The 20,326-nt window shown below is 45.2% G+C and overlaps 1 protein-coding gene across 1 annotated transcript in view; it reads right to left on the bottom strand.

The window, feature by feature from the left end:
- XRN1 (5'-3' exoribonuclease 1) overlaps positions 1–20,326 on the bottom strand; it is a gene marked incomplete in the record, with an annotated part of 157,849 nt that overhangs the window by 40,534 nt on the left and 96,989 nt on the right. The window contains 5 exon segments of the mRNA XM_073625962.1: positions 42–111; positions 307–439; positions 705–761; positions 2,382–2,517; positions 2,594–2,683. Of these exon segments, the coding sequence (XP_073482063.1) occupies positions 42–111; positions 307–439; positions 705–761; positions 2,382–2,517; positions 2,594–2,683 (486 nt within the window).

Raw genomic sequence — 20,326 nt, 5'->3', positions numbered from 1 at the left:
TCACAATACAAAAGTATTAAAAAATATTGTTGCATCAATACCTTATAATGAGGCCTCCATGAAATTCTTCATCAAATAATACTTCAAGCAAGACATCTGCATCTCTTTCAGCTGCAAGTATATGAAATTTTAAAATGAAATAAAAAAAACCCTACATCTAGCAACGACTACACAATACTGGTAGCATCAAGAGGATTGGGTTTTCTGATCAGGATTCAATCCAAACTGGATGTAACTGAATGAACACAGACCTCATGCAAAACAACAGACAGCATTTAATCGTTTGATTTACAATGTTCTGCTTACCTCCTTTAATGCCAATAACAGTGCCCCTAAGTCCCACTGGAACAGAAAAGCTTTCCCGCACATTGACAACGCGGTCAAAAAGTCGAAACTCAGCATCTCTGTCTGGAACAACCCCATGTTGCTGTTCAAGTGGCTGCCAATAAGAACAACACTAAGCATCAAATGGCATAAAACATCTAACAATGCATATTGAAATATAAAACAATTATTTTCACAAACACAAAGAAATGACAAGAGTTCTGGTTGTAATCGGTTTTGCTTTTTAATGGGTGTTAAAGGTTCCAGACAAGTTTATAAATGTTTAAAAAAAAATGCATTGTTCCTTCGTAAGTTTATAAATGTGGTCTGCGACTGATTAAATATACAGTAACTTTGCTTTGAGATAGAAAATAACTTACCCGAAACAATAAATGTGGTTTCACAGTCACTCGAACCTTTTTATTGCCCTTCCTGGTCTGAAAGATTAAAAAATGTGTTACAGCTCCTGTTACAGTTATGTTACAGTTCCTATACAAATTATCCCCCTCCCATGGAAGATTTTATGCTTTAATGTCAATGAACACTGAACTGAAGCCCAAATACAAGCAAAACCCAAAAGACTGAGGACCTACTGTAAGTGCAGGGCATTGTAGACCCACACCTAAAGTGTAATGGTGCAGAGAGTTGCCCTAATGTCGTCATGTTAGCACTCTCTGTATCACTGAATTAGGAAGAGGTCCCCATGTGTCACATGACCAGCCTGAAGATGTCTGTAAAAGGTAGGTTTAACCACTTCAGCTCCAGAAAACTGACCCCCCTTCATGACCAGGCCATTTTTTTTTGCGATACAGCGCTGCATTACTTTAACTGACAATTGCACGGTCGTGCAACACTGTACCCAAATAAAATTGATGTCCTTTTTTTCACCCCACAAAAAGAGCTTTCTTTTGTTGGTATTTGATCACCTTTGTGGTTTATATTTTTTGCACTATATACAGTAGAATAAAAACACGACAATTTTGAAAACAAAAATTTTTTTTTTTACTTTCTGCTATAATACATATCCAAAAAAAAAAGAATGTATATAAAATGAAATGTCTTCAAATTTAGGCCAATATGTATTCTACTACATATTTCTGATAAAAAAAAAATCCCAATAAGTGATTGGTTTGCGTAAAAGTTATAGCATCTACAAACTATGGGATATATTTATGGAATTATTTACTTATTTTTTACTAGTAATGGCGGCGATCGGCGACTTAAAGTGGGACTGCGATACTGAGGCAGACTAATCAGACACTGACACTTTTGAAACTTTTTGGGAACCAGTGACACGAATACAGTGATCAGTGCTAAAAATATGCACTATCATAGTATTAATGACACTGGCTCTGAAGGGGTTAACATCAGGGGCGATCAAAGGATTAACTATGTGCCTAGCCTGTGTTTTTGTATAGTGTGGGAGGTGCTTTTACTAGGGGAAGACATGGATCCATGTCCCTACTTTGTAGGAACACAGGATCCATGTCTTCCCTACTGAGAGAACAGCAATCTGCCTTGTTTACATAAGCAGATTGCCGTTCTGCCTCTGTACTGAGTGATCGGTGGGTCCCGGCGGACATCGTGTCCGCGGTACCCGCTGATCTGCTCCCACTGTGTATAATCACAGCAGGTGCAAGTGACCGGGGGCCCGCTACCTGGAAGTGCAGGATCACAGCAGCTGCCCTTTGTAGTATATCTGCTAGAGGGCGATCAGCGAGTGGTTAAATAATAAAGCCTAAATACATACTGGGTGATTTGGGATGGGGCTCCAGGAGTGGAAGAGGAAGCAGGGGAGACAGAGTCTGGGGTTCGAATTTAGATTACATACGTTTTGAAAAGTTTTGTTTTCACTTTGAGATTAAAAATTCTATTTCTATTGAAAAAATAAAAAATAAATCCACTGTGATACAATGAGCTAAAACAAAACTTCATAGGGGTGAATAAGTTTTATAGAAATTGTAACTCACAAAACAAAGGACCCGCTCTGTCCAGCTGGAATATTTATTACATAAAACAATCTGAAATCTGTTGTTTCAAATCATGTTCAGTCCTACCTTACAATTTGCAACCTCCTCTTCAATTTTCTCCACAATGGCAGAATCCAGAATTTGTAAATCACACGATGACCGGGAGAGCATGCTGACAGGATGAGCCTTTAGCCAGGAGACAATCTCCTGAACTTTCTCTGCGCTACGCACAAAAAAGCATGTGTTACACTTCAAGGAAGGTAGATTTCAACGAAGTCCATAAACTTTATTCTACTAACCCATTTTCATCCTCTCCTGGCCAGATATCATCCTCGTAGAATACATCATCATGGCTATTTTTTGAAATGTATGTAAACAATTCAGGGTACCTGTAGGGGAAAAAAGGATACTATTAGTCCACACAGAGAAAAAATATCAATTATAAAATTCTATATCTAACAATTGCAGAACCACAAAATACATCTGTGAAACAGTCTAAAAGTATTAAAAAGTAATAACCGTGTCCTGTAATGTCCCAAAAGGGTCAACTTTAACCAAACTGTTGACAGAGTAAAATGAGCTAAACATTTTTTTAAATCTCCCGGGTATAATGGAAGTATTATATCTTAGAGAAAGTAACAGGTTAAGTGGGAACCTCCCTGCTGTCATGGAAGGAAGCATACTACAACTTAGACAGACATAGAGTCATAGAGAACAACAGTAGGGTGAATCTCAAAGAAATGTCCGCATTTATCTCAAATATAACAATTTCCTGCGTTTCCACACACCAACAAATTGCACTTGAATTGTCATTCTTTTGATTCTCAAAGTGTCAAAGCCAGGTTTACTTTGACCATAAATAGTTTGTTTGGGCCAAGCTGGACCAAACTATCTATTTCCTTGACAGATATGCCTGCTGGGAGCGATGTAAAAACTGTACAGCGCCTTGAAAAAGTATTCGTACTCCTTGAAATTTTCCACATTTTGTCATGTTACAACCAAAAACGTAAATGCATTTTATTGGGATTTTATGTGACAGACCAACACAAAATGCCACATAATTGTGAAGTGTAAGGAAAATGAGAAATATTTTTCAATTTTTTTTACAAATAAATATAAGAAAAAAGCGTGGAGTGCATTTGTATTCAGCCCCCCCAGAGGCAATACTTTGTAGAACCCCCTTTCGCTGCAATTACAGCAAGTCTTTTTGGGTATGTCTCTACCAGATTTTCACATCTAGAGTGACATTTTTACCCATTCTTTGCAAAATAGCTCAAGCTATGTCAGATTGGATGAAAAGTGTCTGTGAACAGCAATTGTCAAGTCTTGCACAGATTCCTCGATTGGATTTAGGTCTGGACTTTGACTGGGTCATTCTAACACATGAATATGCTTTGATCTAAACCAGGGGTCTCCAAACTATGGCCCAACAATTCCCATCATGCCTAGATATGTCTGTGAATGTCAGAGTTTTACAATGCCTCATGGGAGGTGTAGTTCCGCAACAGCTGGAGGGCCGTAGTTTGGAGATCTCTGATCTAAACCATTCCATTGTAGCTCTGGCTGTATGTTTAGGGTCATTGTCCTGCTGGAAGGTAAACTTCCACCCCAGTCTCACGTCTTTAGCAGATTCCAAAAGATTTTCTTTTAAGATTGCCCTGTATTTGGCTCCATCCATCTTCCCATCAACTCTGACCAGCTTCCCCGTCCCTGCTGAAGAAAAGCATCCCCACAACATGAAGCTGCCACCACCAGGTTTCACAGTGGGGATGGTGTGTTCAGGTGATGTGCAGTGTTTTCTGACACTCGCAGCGTTTCGCTTTTAGGCCAAAAAGTTCAATTTTGGTCTCATCTGACCAGAACACCTTCTTCCACATGTTTTCTGTGTCCCCCACATGGCTTCTTGCAAACTGTAAACAGGACTTCTTATGGCTTTCTTTCAACAATGGCTTTCTTCTTGCCACTCATCCATAAAGGCCAGATTTGTGGAGTGCACGACTAATAGTTGTCCTGTGGACAGATTCTCCCACGTGAGCTATGGATCCCTGCAGCTCCTGCAGAGTTACCATGGGACTCTTGGCTGCTTCTCTGATTAATGCTCTCCTTGCCTGGCCTGTCAGTTTAGGTGGACAGCCATGTCTTGGTAGGTTTGCAGTTGTGACATACTCTTTCCATTTTTGGATGATAGATTGAACAGTGCTCTGTGAGATGTTCAAAGCTTGGAATTTTTTTTATAACTTAACCCTGCTTTAAACTTCTCCACAACTTTATCCCTAACCTGTCTGGTGTGTTCCTTGGCCTACATAATGAAGTTTGTTCACTAAAGTTTTCCAACAAACCTGAGGGCTTCACAAAACAGCTGTATTTATAATGAGATTAACCAGGCCTATTTTTTAAACTTGTTTACAAGTTAAAAAAAGGATTTTTAAAACAGCTTACCTGTAAAATCCTTTTCTTGGAGTACATCACGGGACACAGAGCACCATAGTAATGACTATCTGGGTTTATATGCTACCTTTAGGTGATTGGACACTGGCAACCAATAGTAAGAAGGTTCCTCCCATAAAACCCCATGAAGTACCTTAGTTTTTTAGCAAGCAATGAAGATCCCAGAAAAAGAGGGGAGTGACCTCTGTGTCCCGTGATGTACTCCAAGAAATAGGATTTTTTAAAACAGCTTACCTGTAAAATCCTTTTCTTTCGAAGGACATCACGGGACACAGAGCCACAGTAATTACTGATGGGTTATATAGGTATCACTGGTGATTGGACACTGGCACACCCTATCAGGAAGTTCAACCCCCTATATAATCCCTCCCCCTTACAGGGATACCTCAGTTTTGTAGCCAAGCAATATAGTGTATTAGAAGAGGGGCGGGACCTCTGTGTCCCGTGATGTCCTTCGAAAGAAAAGGATTTTACAGGTAAGCTGTTTTAAAAAATCCTATTTTCTTTCTCGAACATCACGGGACACAGAGCCACAGTAATTACTGATGGGATGTCCCAGAGCAATGCTACCTGAGGGGGGGGGAACCACGACCAAGTAGGGTGCAATCAGACCTGAGGACCCTGTACCGCTGCCTGCAGCACACTACGCCCAAAGGCGATATCCTCATGCCTTCTCACATCCACCTGATAGAATCTGGTGAATGTATGAACTGAAGACCAGGTTGCGGCCTTGCAGATTTGAGCCATAGAGGCCTGGTGATGCACTGCCCAAGAAGCACCAATAGCCCTTGTGGAATGTGCCCTGATCTGAAACGGAGGAATCTTCTGTTTCAAACCATAAGCCTGAATGATCAACTGTCGAATCCATTTAGAAATGGTAGCTTTTGACGCTGCCTGTCCTCTATTGGGACCCTCTGGCAGCACAAACAAAACATCCGTCTTGCGGATCTGAGTAGTTGCCCCTAGATAGGCCTTAACTGCTCTTACTACATCCAACGAATGTAGAGATCTCTCTTCCGGAGAACAGGGATCTGGAAAAAAGGAAGGTAGAACAATGTCTTGGTTTAAATGAAAATCAGAAACCACCTTCGGTAAAAAACTAGGATGAGGGCGTAGTACCACTCTATCCTTGTGTATAATCAAATAAGGCTCCTTACAGGAAAGAGCTGCTAATTCTAGCAGAAGAGATGGCCACCAGAAAAATTAATTTCCTTGTCAACAAGACCAAAGGAATCTGACTTATTGGTTCAAAAGGCTGTTTCTGTAACACAGCCAGGACCAAATTCAAGTCCCAGGGGTTTAGGGGCGCTTTAACCGGAGGATTAAGACGCATCACCCCCTGCATAAAGTTTCGGGCCAAAGAATGTGAAGCAAATGGCCGCTGAAATAATACTGATAAAGCAGAAACCTGGCCCTTGATGGTACTCAAGGCCAGCTTCATCTCTAATCCCATCTGTAGAAAATCAAGGATTCTACCTATGACATATTTCCTGGGATGCCAACCTCTGGATTCACACCAGGTTATATAAGCCTTCCAGACTCTATGATAAATCATCCTGGAAGCTGGCTTCCTTGCATTAATCAAGGTAGATATGACAGGACCTGAGAGCCCACGACTCTTCAGAACGTGGGTCTCAATAGCCAAACCGTCAAATTTAGCGTTTGTAAGGCAGGATGGAACACTGGACCTTGAGATAACAGGTCTGGGCGTACCGGTAGGGTCCACGGGGAACCCACCGTCATCCTTACTATTTCTGCATACCAAGTCCTTCTGGGCCAAGCGGGGGCCACCAGAAGTACCGACTTCCTTTCCTGCCTGATCCTGCGAAGGAGTCGTGGTAGTAGCAGAATAGGCGGGAATGCGTAAATCAGTGAGAACCGATGCCACGGAATCACCAACGCATCCGTCCCGCATGCAAGAGGATCTTTTGTCCTTGCCACAAATCTGTCTATCTTTTTGTTGAATCGGGATGCAAAGAGATCTACATCTGGAACTCCCCATCTTTGGCATATGGCCCAAAAGACGTCGGGATGCAGAGACCATTCCCCTGGAAGTAACTGCTGGCGACTTAGATAGTCCGCCTGCCAATTTTCTATTCCCGGGATGAAAACTGCCGATATGCATGGCACATGCATCTCTGCCCAGACTAAGATCTGGTTCACCTCTTTTTGAGCAGCTCGGCTCCGGGTGCCTCCCTGATGATTGACATAAGCCACTGCTGTGGCATTGTCGGACTGGATCCTGACCGGACAACCCTGTAGCCTGATAGTCCAGGCCTTTAGAGCTAGATGTATCGCCCGGATCTCCAGAATGTTGATGGGTAAGGTCCTCTCTGTCTTGGACCATACCCCTTGGACCGCAGCCTGTTCCAGAACTGCTCCCCAACCTGACAGACTGGCATCTGTTGTTACCACCGTCCAGGTAACCGGTAGAAAGGATTTCCCCTTCTGCAGGTTTTCGGGTATGAGCCACCAATTGAGGCTCTGACGCACCGCATGCGACAGGTGCATCGGAAAGTCTAATGCCTGAACCTTCTTGTTCCAGGTCGACAGAATACTGTGTTGCAGCATTCTTGAGTGAAACTGAGCATAGGAAACTGCTTCAAATGAAGACACCATCTTCCCTAGTAGCCTCATACAAAGGCGGACTGAGGGATCCTTCTTGGTCCTTACTGTCAGAATCAGCTCTCTCAAAGCAGTGATCTTTGCCTGGGGTAGAAATACTTTCTCCTGGCTTGTATCTATAATCAGACCTAAATACTCCAGTCTTGTTACTGGTTTTAGGAAAGACTTTTCTAAGTTGAGGATCCAACCCAGGTGTTCTAGATACCTGACCGTGGTCCTCAAGTTTCCATTCAAAGAGGCTACCGACCGGTCTATCAAGAGCAGGTCGTCTAGGTATGCTATGACAGCTATACCCTGAGCCCTTAATCTGGCCAGAGGAGGAGCCAAGATCTTTGTGAACACTCGAGGTGCAGTGGCTATCCCGAAAGGCAGAGCCACAAACTGGAAATGGCGCCCTCCTACCTCGAAGCGCAGAAACTTCTGATGAGCAGGAAAAATGGGCACATGCAGATATGCATCTCTGATGTCTATTGATGCCAGAAATTCTCCTCCCTGCAGGGTGGGAACTACTGTTCGAATTGATTCCATGCGGAAGGATTGAATCCTTAGGAATCGGTTCAGATCCCTTAAGTCCAAAATGGGCCTGACATCACCATTTGGCTTTTGGACCGTAAAAAGGTTGGAATAGAAGCCCAATCCCTGGTCCTTTGCGGGAACTATCATAATGACCTCCTGCGACAAAAGTCGCTCTAACGCTAGAAGGAGCGACTGCTTCTTCTCTGGATCTCTGGGAACACTTGATCTGAGGAACCGAGGAGAGGGGAATTCCTGAAACTCCAGCTTGTACCCTAAGGTTACCGTGGAGATTACCCATCTGTCCTGGAAGTCCTCCTGCCAGAGCTCTGAGAACTGTCGCAGTCTTCCCCCCACTCGAGTGAGCGGGGGCGCCCCCTCATGCAGAGGTCTTAGTGTTTTGCCTAGTAGGCTTCTTTCCCCAGGACTTCTTTTGTCCCTGGGGTTGACTCTTGTCTCTGGACCCCGATGGAGGCGGCCGTCGAGACTGCCTGGAGGCTGAAGCCCCCGGCGCTGGGGAAAGAGTCCGTTTGAAAGAGGGACGCTTACTCTTCTTCTTGATAGGTAAGAGAGTGCTTTTCCCACAAGAGATTCTCTTGATATAGTTATCCAAGTCCTCTCCAAACAACCTTGCACCACGTAATGGAAACCCAGCCAGTAGCTTCATACATGGTGCTTCGGCTGACCAATTTTTCAACCATAGGATTCTACGTATATGCATCAACCCCAGTGAAAGACGGGAGGTTTGCACGATAGAATCTCTAATGGCGTCAACCACAAAGCATAAGGCCGCTGGAAGGTTAGCAAACCCCTGGGCCTGCTGTTCAGGTAATACTTTGATGACCTGCTTAACATGGTCTCTTAAGTATTGACAGACTCCAATCGCTGCTACTGCAGGTTGGGCCACTGATCCTGCTAAGGAGAAAACATCCTTCAATAGGGATTCCATCCTTTTATCTACAGGATCCCTGAGCATTGTCTACAGGACAAGTCAGGCTATTATTTACGGAGGAAATGGCGGCATCAATAGCCGGTATTCCCCACATTTTAATAAACTTTTCTTCCATCGGATAAAGTGTTGAAAACTTTCTCGGCGGAAAAAAACGTTTGTCTGGGTGATCCCACTCAGAATAAATAAGCTTTTCAAGTAAAGTATGAACAGGAAAAGCATGTGCTGCTTGGAAAGGTTTCAGTGACCCCAAAGCAGAAGAGGATTCTTTAGCAGTTTCAGGTATAGGCAACTTAAATGTGGAGCGGACCAATCCAGTGAGGATCTGCACTAAGACTTTCTCCTCTTGGGAAGTCGCAGAGGGTCCCTCTCCACCTGAATCCTCCGAAGAGGAATCATCCATCCCATCCCGATCCTCTGAAAGGGATTCATCTCCTTTATCACAGAGCTCCTCTGTCTGAGGGTCTTGGGGAACAGAGGAAAGCCTAGTGCGTTTTCTTCCACTGAGTGAAGACGTAATCACAGCCATTAATCTTTCCTCTAGACCATTAATGGTTGAGGAAAAAACCTCTTGTGTAATATATACAGGGGCTGAAGTGCCAGAAGCAGGTGTAGCCCCTGACCCCGATGGCTCTCCCTGGCTAGCCGTCCCTGGCCCATCTTTAGGGGGGGAGGATGCTGCCGACAGGGGGCCCTCAGAACCTGAACGAGATCCCCTAGTGTCTCTGGTTCCTGAACCTCTTCTACCCATAGTGCAAAGCAACTAGGTGTGAGGTATACAAATGAACACTGCCCGCTGAGCGATGTAGTCTGGCTAAAAGCCTTGCTACCCAATGCTCAGTCTGGTGTTACTTCAGTAAATGCTGCCTAGGAGAATGCCTGTGTCCCACCTTACATGCGACCGTCAGCTCTGTGTCTCTCAGAAGGCTGTGTGCACCTGTACAGAGTGCCTCTAATAGCCTGCAGCTGGCCTGAGTGGGAGTCTAAGCACCTGTGCTGACGTCCCGCCCCCTCCTCTACGGCCCCCCCCCCCTCGAGTTTTGAAAAAAACGAGAGCTTCCCGCGCTGCCAAATCTCCTGTCATGCTTCCGGAGAAAGGCTGGGGATGGGGGGGAGGGAGGGAGGCTGGTAACAAGATCTGCCTGAACGGCTATCTTGAGAGATGGTGGCCATTAGGCCGCAGAGCCCGGGTGGTATAACCACTTTCTAGACCCCTGTGGCCCCTCTCTAGCCTGGGGGGGAACATTCAAACATGAGAAATCCCCCTTTCCACCTTACCTGTTTGCAGCCTGCTTGAGACGCTGGGACATAAACAGCGATTACAACACCTGAGACAGAGTCAGCATGTGCAGGTTTGTGCTCTTGGCAGCCCCCGGTGGTCACAATAGGCATAGCATGCATTTACCTTAAAGGAGAAAAGCCACTAGAACTCAAAAATTCTGTGGAATCTCCTCTTACCTTATCCAGCCACAGGGTGCTGTTTACACAGACCCAATCTTCACCTCTCACGGTGGGCTCCGTTTGAAAAAACCGTCAGAGACTGGGGCCCCCATCAGTAGGGGGATCCAACAGTTCTGGGACCGTAAAGCACCTCGCCAGAAATTAGGAAGTTTAAAGCCATTTTCTGATCTGCGGGGTCCAGCTCTCTAAAAAGAGAAGCATTACGGGTAAAACCTCGTTTCTTCGGACACGAGGCCCGGGTACCATTCAATTCGGCCATGAAAAGACACTTTGAATGGATCCGGTTCGCCAGGCTTGCCCCAGTATAGGATCTTAGGATATTCCCTTTGGAGCTCAGCACAGGACATCTTTACACGTCCATCACCTAAGACACTGGCGTAAAAACTGAGGTATCCCTGCAAGGGGGAGGGATTATATAGGGGGTTGAACTTCCTGATAGGGTGTGCCAGTGTCCAATCACCAGTGATACCTATATAACCCATCAGTAATTACTGTGGCTCTGTGTCCCGTGATGTTCGAGAAAGAAAAAGGATTTTACAGGTAAGCTGTTTTAAAAATCCATTTTTCTTTATCGTACATCACGGGACACAGAGCACCATAGTAATGACTATCTGGGATGTCCTAAAGCAATGCCTTTGAGGGGAGGGAACATACCTAAATCCCCCTTATTTTAGGCTCCAAATTATAAAGCTGCTTGCAGCATGCTCTGGCCAAAAACAGTCTCCTTTTGAGATCTAACATCCAGTGGGTAAAACATGGTAAATGTAAGCACCGAAGACCAAGCGGCCGCTTTGCAAACCTGAGCCATCGACACTTGTTGGCGCACTGCCCATGATGTACTAACTCCTCTGGTAGACTGAGCTTTGAGATATCGAGGTGAAACCTTGTGTTTCAACTCATAGGCCTGGATGATGACCTGACGAATCCACCTAGAGATTGTAGAACTAGCTGCTGCTTGTCCTTTCTTAGGACCCTCAGGCAGAACAAAAAAAAAGTCAGACTTCCGAAAAGGGGCTGACATATCCAAATAAACCTTAATAGCTCTCACCACATCGAGTGAATGGAGCAATCTTTCCTCCTTAGACTTAGGGTTAAGAAAGAAGGAAGGTAAAACGATATCCTGATTCAAGTGAAAACTGGAAACCTCTTTGGGTAAAAAATCCGGACGGGGCTGCATTACCACCTTGTCCTGATGAATAAAAAGAAAGGGTTTCTCACAAGAAAGGGTGGCCAACTCAGAGACCCTTCTTGCTGAGGTTATAGCCACCAAAAAGACTAATTTTTTAGTCAGTAGGATCAAAGGAATACGCTTAATAGGCTCAAAGGGTTGACTCTGTAGAGCTGAAAGCACCAAGTTCAAGTCCCATGGGCACAAGGGCGGTTTAATTTGTGGCCTCAAATGTAGTACTCCCTTGATAAAGGTTCGTACTAAAGAATGAGACGCGATTGGTCTCTGGAAAATAAACAACAAAGCCGAAATTTGTTCCTTAATAGTCCCTAAGGATAAGTTTAAGTCAATTCCTGCTTGCAGAAAGGCAAGAACCCTTCCAATTGTATACTTGCGAGGGTGCCATCTTCTCTTCTCACACCATGAGATGTAAGACTTCCAGACTCTATGGTAAATTTTCCTAGACACTGGCTTTCTAGCATTTATCAAAGTAGCCAGAACAGAACCACTGATACCACGGTCTCTCAGTACCTTGGTCTCAATAGCCATGCCATGCCATCAAATTCAGCGACCGTAAAGAAGGATGGTATATGGGACCTTGGGACAACAGGTCTGGGCGGAATGGAAGACACAATGGGTCCCCTACCGCCAACCTCACAATCTGTGAGTACCAAGACCTCCTTGGCCATCGTGGGGCCACTAGAATTACCGTTTTCTGCTCCACCTGTATCCTGCGTAACAGGTGCGGCAGCATCTGAATCGGAGGAAAGGCGTAAATGAGAGAATACCGATCCCAGGGAAGCACCAATGCATCCGTCCCCACGGCAAGTGCATCCCTGGTTCTGAACACAAAGCTGTCCACCTTGGCATTGAACCTGGATGCCAGGAGATCCGCCTCTGGCATCCCCCAACGCTGGCAAATTTGAAGGAAAACTTCGGGGTGAAAGGACCATTCCCCTGGTAACAACTGCTGACGACTTAGATAGTCTGCCTGCCAATTGTCCACCCCCGGAATATAGACTGCCAAAATAGATGGCACGTGTCTCTCTGCCCAAGTCAGAATATGATTTATTTCCTTTTGGGCTGCCCAGCTCCAGGTACTCCCTTGGTGGTTGACGTATGCCACCACTGTGGAATTGTGGGACTGGACTCTGACCGGAGACCCCCACAGCCTGGCCGTCCAGAATACGAGGGCCAAGCGAGCTGCTCGAATTTCCAACAGATTGATCGGCAAGGTCTTTTCTACCTGGGACCATTTTCCCTGTACGGAGGCCTCTTCCAATACTGCTCCAATACTGGCGTCTGAAGTTACCACCTTCCAAGTTACTGGTGGAAAGGACTTCTCTTTTTTTAAGTTGTTGGTCTTTGACCACCAAGAGAGGTCCTGTTTTACCTTTGGGGATAGAGACATTGGATGATCCAAGGCTAGGACAGACTTGTCCCAAGCCTCCAGGATTGTTCTCTGGAACAACCTGGAGTGAAACTGCGCATAAGGAACTGCGCACAATCGAATTGAGGGTCTTTCTACCCTTTTGACTTTCCTGACCAGCTCTACTATTGAGCTGACCTTCAAGGGGGGTAAAAACACCCTTTCTCGGGTCGTATCCAGGATCAAGCCTAGATATGTCAGGATTTGAACTGGATGAACAGCTGATTTGTCCATATTCAGAATCCAACCTAGGCCTCTTAGAACATGAATTGTAGTTGAAACGTTCTCTAACAGGGTGGAATAGGACTGGTCCTTTAACAGAAGGTCGTCCAGATATCCTATCACCGATATCTTCTGGGACCTTAGAGAAGCCAACACTGGAGCCAACACTTTTGGAAAGACTCGAGGGGCCGTAGCCAGAACGAACGGTAGTGCTACAGATTGGAAATGACACCCCTCTACTGAGAAACGTAGAAACCTTTGATGTTGGCCGAAAATCGGCACATGCAGGTATGCATCCTTGATGTCTATGGATGCTAAAAAGTCCCCTTTTCTTAGAGATGCCATTACTGAACAAACCGATTCCATCCGGAAGGTTCGCACTTTTAGAAAGGAATTGAGGGATTTGAGGTCCAGAATGGGCCTTACTTCCACATTTGGCTTCGGCCAAGTTCTTTTCTGACCCTGAGGTCTTTTAAAGGCAGGTGGTTGAGGCCGTCGATACTTCTTGGGAGAAGATGCGCCTGGCCCAGGAGCGGTCGGAATTTTAAAGGAAGGCTGCTTATTCCTTCTTTTCACAGGAAGCAAGGAGCTCTTCCCGCCTGAGATTTTTTGGATATACTTATCCAGATCTTCTCTAACCAAACATTCCCCATGTAAGGGAAAAGCCGCGAGTAGCCTCTTGCATGGCAACTCGGCTGACCAGTTCTTTAGCCACAAAACTCTGTGTATATGTATTGAGAGTAGCGCAAAGCGAGACATCTGCTGGATTGAGTCTTTTAATGCGTCTACTGCAAAACATAAAGCGTGAGGAAGTTCTGTTATTTTATCAGAATATTCCTCCTGAACAGGTAGGTTCCTGACCAGTCTTTTAAAACGGTCCTTCAGGGATTGACAGATCCCAATAGCCGCAACAGCTGGTTGTACTGCTGATCCGGCCACCGCAAAGGAGGCCTTTAGCAAGGATTCCAGCTTTTTATCCGCTGGATCTTTAAATCCTTGGGCATTATTCACTGAACAGGTTAAGCTTTTATTTACTGAAGAAATAGCAGCATCCACTAAAGAAGTATCCCACCTTTTTTTTGAACTTTTCCTCCATTGGGTACAAAAAAGAAAACCTTTTAGGAGGGAAGTATATTCAGTCCGTATGTTCCCAATCAGCGTAAATCAACTGCTCCAATAATGGATGCACAGGAAACGCCTGAGAACCTAGCTGAGGTCGCAAGGATCCCAATGTAGAACAGGAAAGTTCCGGCCCTTGTACGGGGGCAACTTGAAACCTGCTCTCACCATTTTGGTTAAAGACTGGATAAAGAGCTTTTGGGATTGTGAAGCTGACAACGGTTCTTCAGAACCTGAGTCCCCCGCTGAGGACTCCTCAGCTTCAGCATCTTTATCCCCTATGGCCACCTCCTCAAAATCCTCTGCCCATTCAGGATCCAAATCACAAGGACCCAATTGGCTAAGGGAGTCCTGGTGCTCAAGTGAATCAGCACTGGGACCAGGCTCAGGAGAGGGAGATCTATTTCGTTTCTCCCCTCCCTGTGTTACTGAGGCAATCATACCCGCTATTTTGCCTTCAAGACCAGCGAGAGCTGACTTTAAGTCATCCATAGTAACATAAGCCGAAGCAGGGATATTGGTGGTGGCCACAACGCCTGACAAATTCAATGGCTCAGCCAGGCCAAATGCCTCAGGTCTTTCAGGGGAGACAGGTGCTGCAGTAGCCTGAGGTTGATCTCCTGTTTTTGAAGGAGTCACTTTAACCCCTGGATTAGCCCTGCTCCCTACACCTCGTTTTCTGGAAGACATTGCTTACAGGTTTTTGAGGAAAATTCACTGTGCTATATGTTGAATTAAAGCCAATACTATAGCCTTCTTACAGAGTTTGCAAATGCCCGACTCACGTGCCCCGCTCTGTGTCCCACTGCGACCGGCTCCTGGCTCCTCTGAGCCGACAAGAACAGCACTTACAAACGCAGGTGTCTGACTTCCCTATATGTGCGTGCGCCGTCACGTGACGCACGCACGCCCGGGACTTACTGCGCACGCCTGCGGGAAACACGCAGCCGCGATGCCGCCATCGTGCACGCTAGAGCGTGCAGAGGAGGGAGCGGGCTGCGCATGTACGCGCCACCTGCACGTGTGTGCTACCCGCGTTCACGCGACCCGTCCGCGCGGTCCCCAGCGGGAACCTTAGTCTGAGTCTCTGAACCATCACAGTAGACACAAACAGACACTACAATCTGGCATGACAATCTGCATAACATTATTTGGAAAATAATGTTAAAAAAAAAATAATGCAAAAAAAATAAATGGGCCTCCAAAAGGAAGCACTCACCGATCTTCGCAGCAGGGCCCGAGGCCCAATCTCCCCCCATCACTGTGGGTAACGCCACTCAGGACCTTCAGGGACCGGGTCCCCTTTTGTTTAGGGTCCACACCCCTGGACCTGTAAAGCACCCTTTAGGTTTCCTTGGGCAAATAAAAGACCAGGAATACCATATCACAAGGGTCCAGCTCCATAAGGAAACATTACAGGCAAGACCCTGTTCTTGAACCAGGGCTCGGGTACCATCCACTTTAGCATGATATGCCATCCGAATGGATCCGATTATAACATCCTCACTGGGACATTATCTGAAGAAAGAGCTTTCACAGCCGTGACCATCACCTTCAAGACACTGACAAAAAACTAAGGTACTTCCTGCATGGGAGGGGTTATATGGGAGGAACCTTCTTACCATTGGTTGCCAGTGTCCAATCACCTAAAGGTAGCATATAAACCCAGATAGTCATTACTATGGTGCTCTGTGTCCCATGATGTACGATAAAGAAATCATTTTTTTTTTTTTTTGCTAGAAACTTACTTAGACCCCCCACACATTATATATATATCTCCATGTGCGACATTTGGAAATTTCTACAGGTTCCCAGTTTTGCGTTACAGAGCAAGTCTTTTGCTAGAATTATTGCTCTTGCTCTAACAATCGCGTCGATACCTCACATGTGTGGTTTGAACACCGTTTATATATGCGGGCGCGACTTACGTATGCGTTCGCTTCTGTGCACGAGCACAGAGCGCTTTAAAATTTATTTTTTTCTTATTTATTTTACTTTTTATTTTTATACTGTCCCTTTAAAAAAAAAAAATCTGGATCACTTTTATTCCTATTACAAGGGATGTAAACATCCCTTGTAATAGCAAAAAAGCATGACAGCACCTCTTTAATGTGAGAGCTGGGGTGAAAAGACCTCAGATCTCACATTTACACTTAAATGCAATAAAAAAAAAATAGGATTTTTCCTACAGCTTACCTGTAAAATCCTTTTCTTGGAGTACATCACGGGACACAAATTAGCCGTTACTATCTAGGTTATATGCCATCTACTGGTGAATGCACACTGGCAAATTAATCAAAACAAGAAGTCCTCCCCTATATAACCCCTCCTACACAGGAAGTACCTCAGTTTTGTAGTAAGCAATAAACTTCCCAGACAAGAGGGGAGGGATCTCTGTGTCCTGTGATGTACTCCAAGAAAAAGATTTTACAGGTAACCTGTAAGAAAAATCCTGTTTTCTTTATCGTACATCAAGGGACACAGAGCAGCCATTACTATCTGGGACGTTTCAAAGCAATGCCCTTAAGGGGAGGGAGACACCATTGCAGAAACTGCCACTATTACGGTTTGTAATACGCTGAGACCAAAGACAGTCTCTCCATGTTCTAGACATCCACCTGGTAAAAACCCTTGGGATGTATAAACCAAAGACCAAATAGTGGTTCTGCACACCTGGGCCACTGACACCTAATGGCGGATGGCCCAAGATACTCCCCCACCCCTGGTAGAGAATCTCTCCCCAGAAAAAAAATGCGATTTTGCCCTTTAAAACCATAGGCACCATTGATAAACTGGCAGATCCACTGCTAAATATTCAACCTGGATGCCTCCTGCCCTTCCTGGGCTCTCCCGGCAACACAAACCAGGATTCCTGGCCTGTGCCGACAACTCAAGTAGATCCTGAGCACCTGAACTACCTCTAGAGTATGTAGTGATCTTTCTCCTGCCGACTGTGGATTAGGAGAAAAATAAAAGGCAAGATGGGTCCTGATTAAAGCGAAAACTAGAAATTACTCTAGGCAATAAAGCTGGATGAGGACGCAACAGCACCTTATCCTGATGTGAGACCAAGAACAGTTCCTTGTATGAAAAAGCCATCAGCTCTGACACACTACTTAGTAAAGTGATAGCAACCAAGGAAGCCATCTTCCGAGATAAGGGACTAACATAGTCTCCGAATTGGTTAAAAAACATAGCCTCTGCAAAGACAGCCAAGAGCGAATCCCAATCCCAAGGACACCAGAGTGGCCTGACATGTGGGACTACCTACGCTGCCCGCTGTATGAAGTATGAATCAAGGAGTGAGAAACAATGGCCTCTGGAAAAAATGGATAGGAATGAACTCTAACCCTTGACATTACCTAAGGCCGATCTCTTTTCCCCTACTGATTGGAGAAAGAAAATAAAATTTCCCACTTACATATTTCTGTGGGTGCCACTTCTTGGCTTCCCCCAGGCAAAAAATATCTCCAAGTCCTGTAATTGAAGCTCCCTGAAGCTGACTTCCAGGACTTGACAGTGCTGAGAGACAAGACCATTAGGCCCCGCTGGACTGGGAGGGTCCAAGGAGCGATCCCCACCAGATTCGCTATGTCAGTGTACCAAGCCCCCCTGGGCTAATTCGGCTAACACTATCAATGTTAACACCTCCAGGATTCTTTGCAAAAGATGTGGGAGAAGTTGAAACAGAGGGAAAGCATCAAAAAATGAAGAACTGGTCCCTAAGGTGTTACCAGTGCATCTGCCCCTATTGCCAGTGGGACTTTCCTCCCAGACACAACCTGTTCCCACATGTTGTAGGACTTGGAATCTAGTAGATCCACCTGCAGAGTTCCCCCTGCCATTATTCTATACCTGGAATATGTACTAGCGATAGAGATAGCATTTGTTGTACTGTCTCAGATAGAAAAGGCCAAGGTTCCCTACCCCTGAGATAGAATGTGGTTCAGCTTCCTGAGCTGCATGACACCTGGCGCCGCCCTGGTGGTTGATATATATGCCTGCAGAGGCATTTCTGAATTAAACTTACAACAGGTTTTTCCACAAATCCAGAGCAAGGCCTACTGGCCAAAAATCCAAAATATTGATGGGCAGTATTTTCTCCTGTGGAGACCAAGTCCACTGAACTATAGCCACCTTCAAACCAACTGGAGAAACTGGCATCAGTGGTTATTATCTTCCCCAACCCTTCTCCAGATTACAAACCACCAATTTTAGCTCTGCAATACCCTGGGAACAGAGCCTTTTGGAAATCCAATGCCTGGATGTTCATGTTCCAGACAGAGAGAATGATCCTCTGCAAAAGACCTGGAGTAGGACTGTACGTAGGGAACGTGCCTTGACCCAGATACATTTCTGCAGGAGGAAGTTGTATCAAAGGAAAATCTGGAACAGACTGCTTCCTGAACAAAGATTATTGAGATAGGCAGGCAGCCCCTGCATTTCCAGCAAGTCCAGCACTGGGGCTGGGAGCTTTGTGAACCCTCGGAGCTTTGGCCAGCCTGAAGAGCAGATTCACAAAAATTAAATAAAAAAAGATGACTTTGCGCTGCAATTTGCAAAAAAAAAAAAACAAAACCTTGATGAGCCTGGAAAAAGCGGCACATGAAAATATGCGTCATTGATGACTATGGACCCCGAAACCTACCTCTCGCGAAGAGGTCAACACTAAATGGACAGAGCCTATCCGAAACAGAAGGATGTCCAGCGGCTTAAGATCTAAGCTAAACCTTATGTCCCCATTTGGTTTTGGGACCGCTACCAGTTGAGTTATTTTTTATTTATTAATGAGCCCTTCTGCTCCATGAGTTAAATGCAAGGAAAAAGACTGACGACTCTGTGGCAGACCCCGAAGGCCCAAAGAGGCGTACCTAACTTACCAAGCTTCTGCCGGCTAAAGATGGAACAAACCACCTCAGAGAGGCAAATAAGGCAAATAAGCACATATTTATGTAGTCCTAGGAAAATAAGTACATATGTATACAGCTTAATATAAATAAGCACATATGTATGCAGTTTAATGTAAATAAGATCTTCTGGCCTGAGATACTCCCCAAAACACAGCAGCCTCAGATGCCTTCTCCGCCCAGTTGGGGAAAAGCTTACAGCATCTGGTATTCCCAGGCAGTCTCCCATCCATATACTAACCAGGCTTGATCCTGCTTAGGCTTCGATCAACCGAGATAAAGGTGATGCGGCCACAGTCTATCTGGTGAAAAATGAATGCATCAGGAAATACTGCAATGCCAAATACCACAGTGGCACAGATGCACCTGACACCACAGTCCATCGGGAGATGTGGACACTGCCAGATCCCTGAGCCTGAGAGCGCTGCACCTGCCTCCCCCGGCTGCCTCTCTTTTCTGGAACCATTTAACTGGTATAACAGGTAAATAAATAATGCGGCAACTATATTTGCCAACCTAATATACAGTCCTCCAAGGATGCCGCTATGCAACCCCTTAGGTATGTAAGTATGCAGGAACCCAGGTATGCAGTTATGTAGGTACCTAGGTATGCAAACATGCAGGTATACAAGTATTCTTGCCATTCATGCATTTATGTATGCAGTTCAAGGCAAATATGCATATATGTATGGCTCTCAAGGCATATAAGCATATACGTATGTACCCCTAGGCAAACAAGCACATATGCATGTAGTTCTAGGCAAATAAGCACATATGCATGTAGTCCTAGGCAAATAAGCACATATTTATGTAGTCCTAGGAAAATAAGTACATATGTATACAGCTTAATATAAATAAGCACATATGTATGCAGTTTAATGTAAATAAGCATATATGTATGCAGTACCAATGAAAACATGCCAGCATGCGTTTAAGCAATATCAACCGCGCGTTTCCGCCATTGTGCATTCCAGCCACCGTGCGTTTTAGCTAGTTTGCAAGCATGCACCTGCTTAACTGCACTTGGCCCCATACTAGTCCTGTAGGAGTTAGCCAAACACATATGCATCCAATGCAGCCTCTATGCTGTTTCAGAACAGCGAAAAAAGAAAAAATACGCCTCTGCAGACCAAACGCACACTATATTAGAGACACAACTCCTTAATGTGCACCCATGCCCATGTTTCTTCA

This window comes from Aquarana catesbeiana, linkage group LG04, assembly GCF_042186555.1.
Source record: "Aquarana catesbeiana isolate 2022-GZ linkage group LG04, ASM4218655v1, whole genome shotgun sequence".
In the NCBI taxonomy this organism is placed as follows: Eukaryota; Metazoa; Chordata; class Amphibia; order Anura; family Ranidae; genus Aquarana; species Aquarana catesbeiana.
Note: the sequence above shows the minus strand (reverse complement) of the source record. Positions and strands in the feature narration are given on the sequence as shown.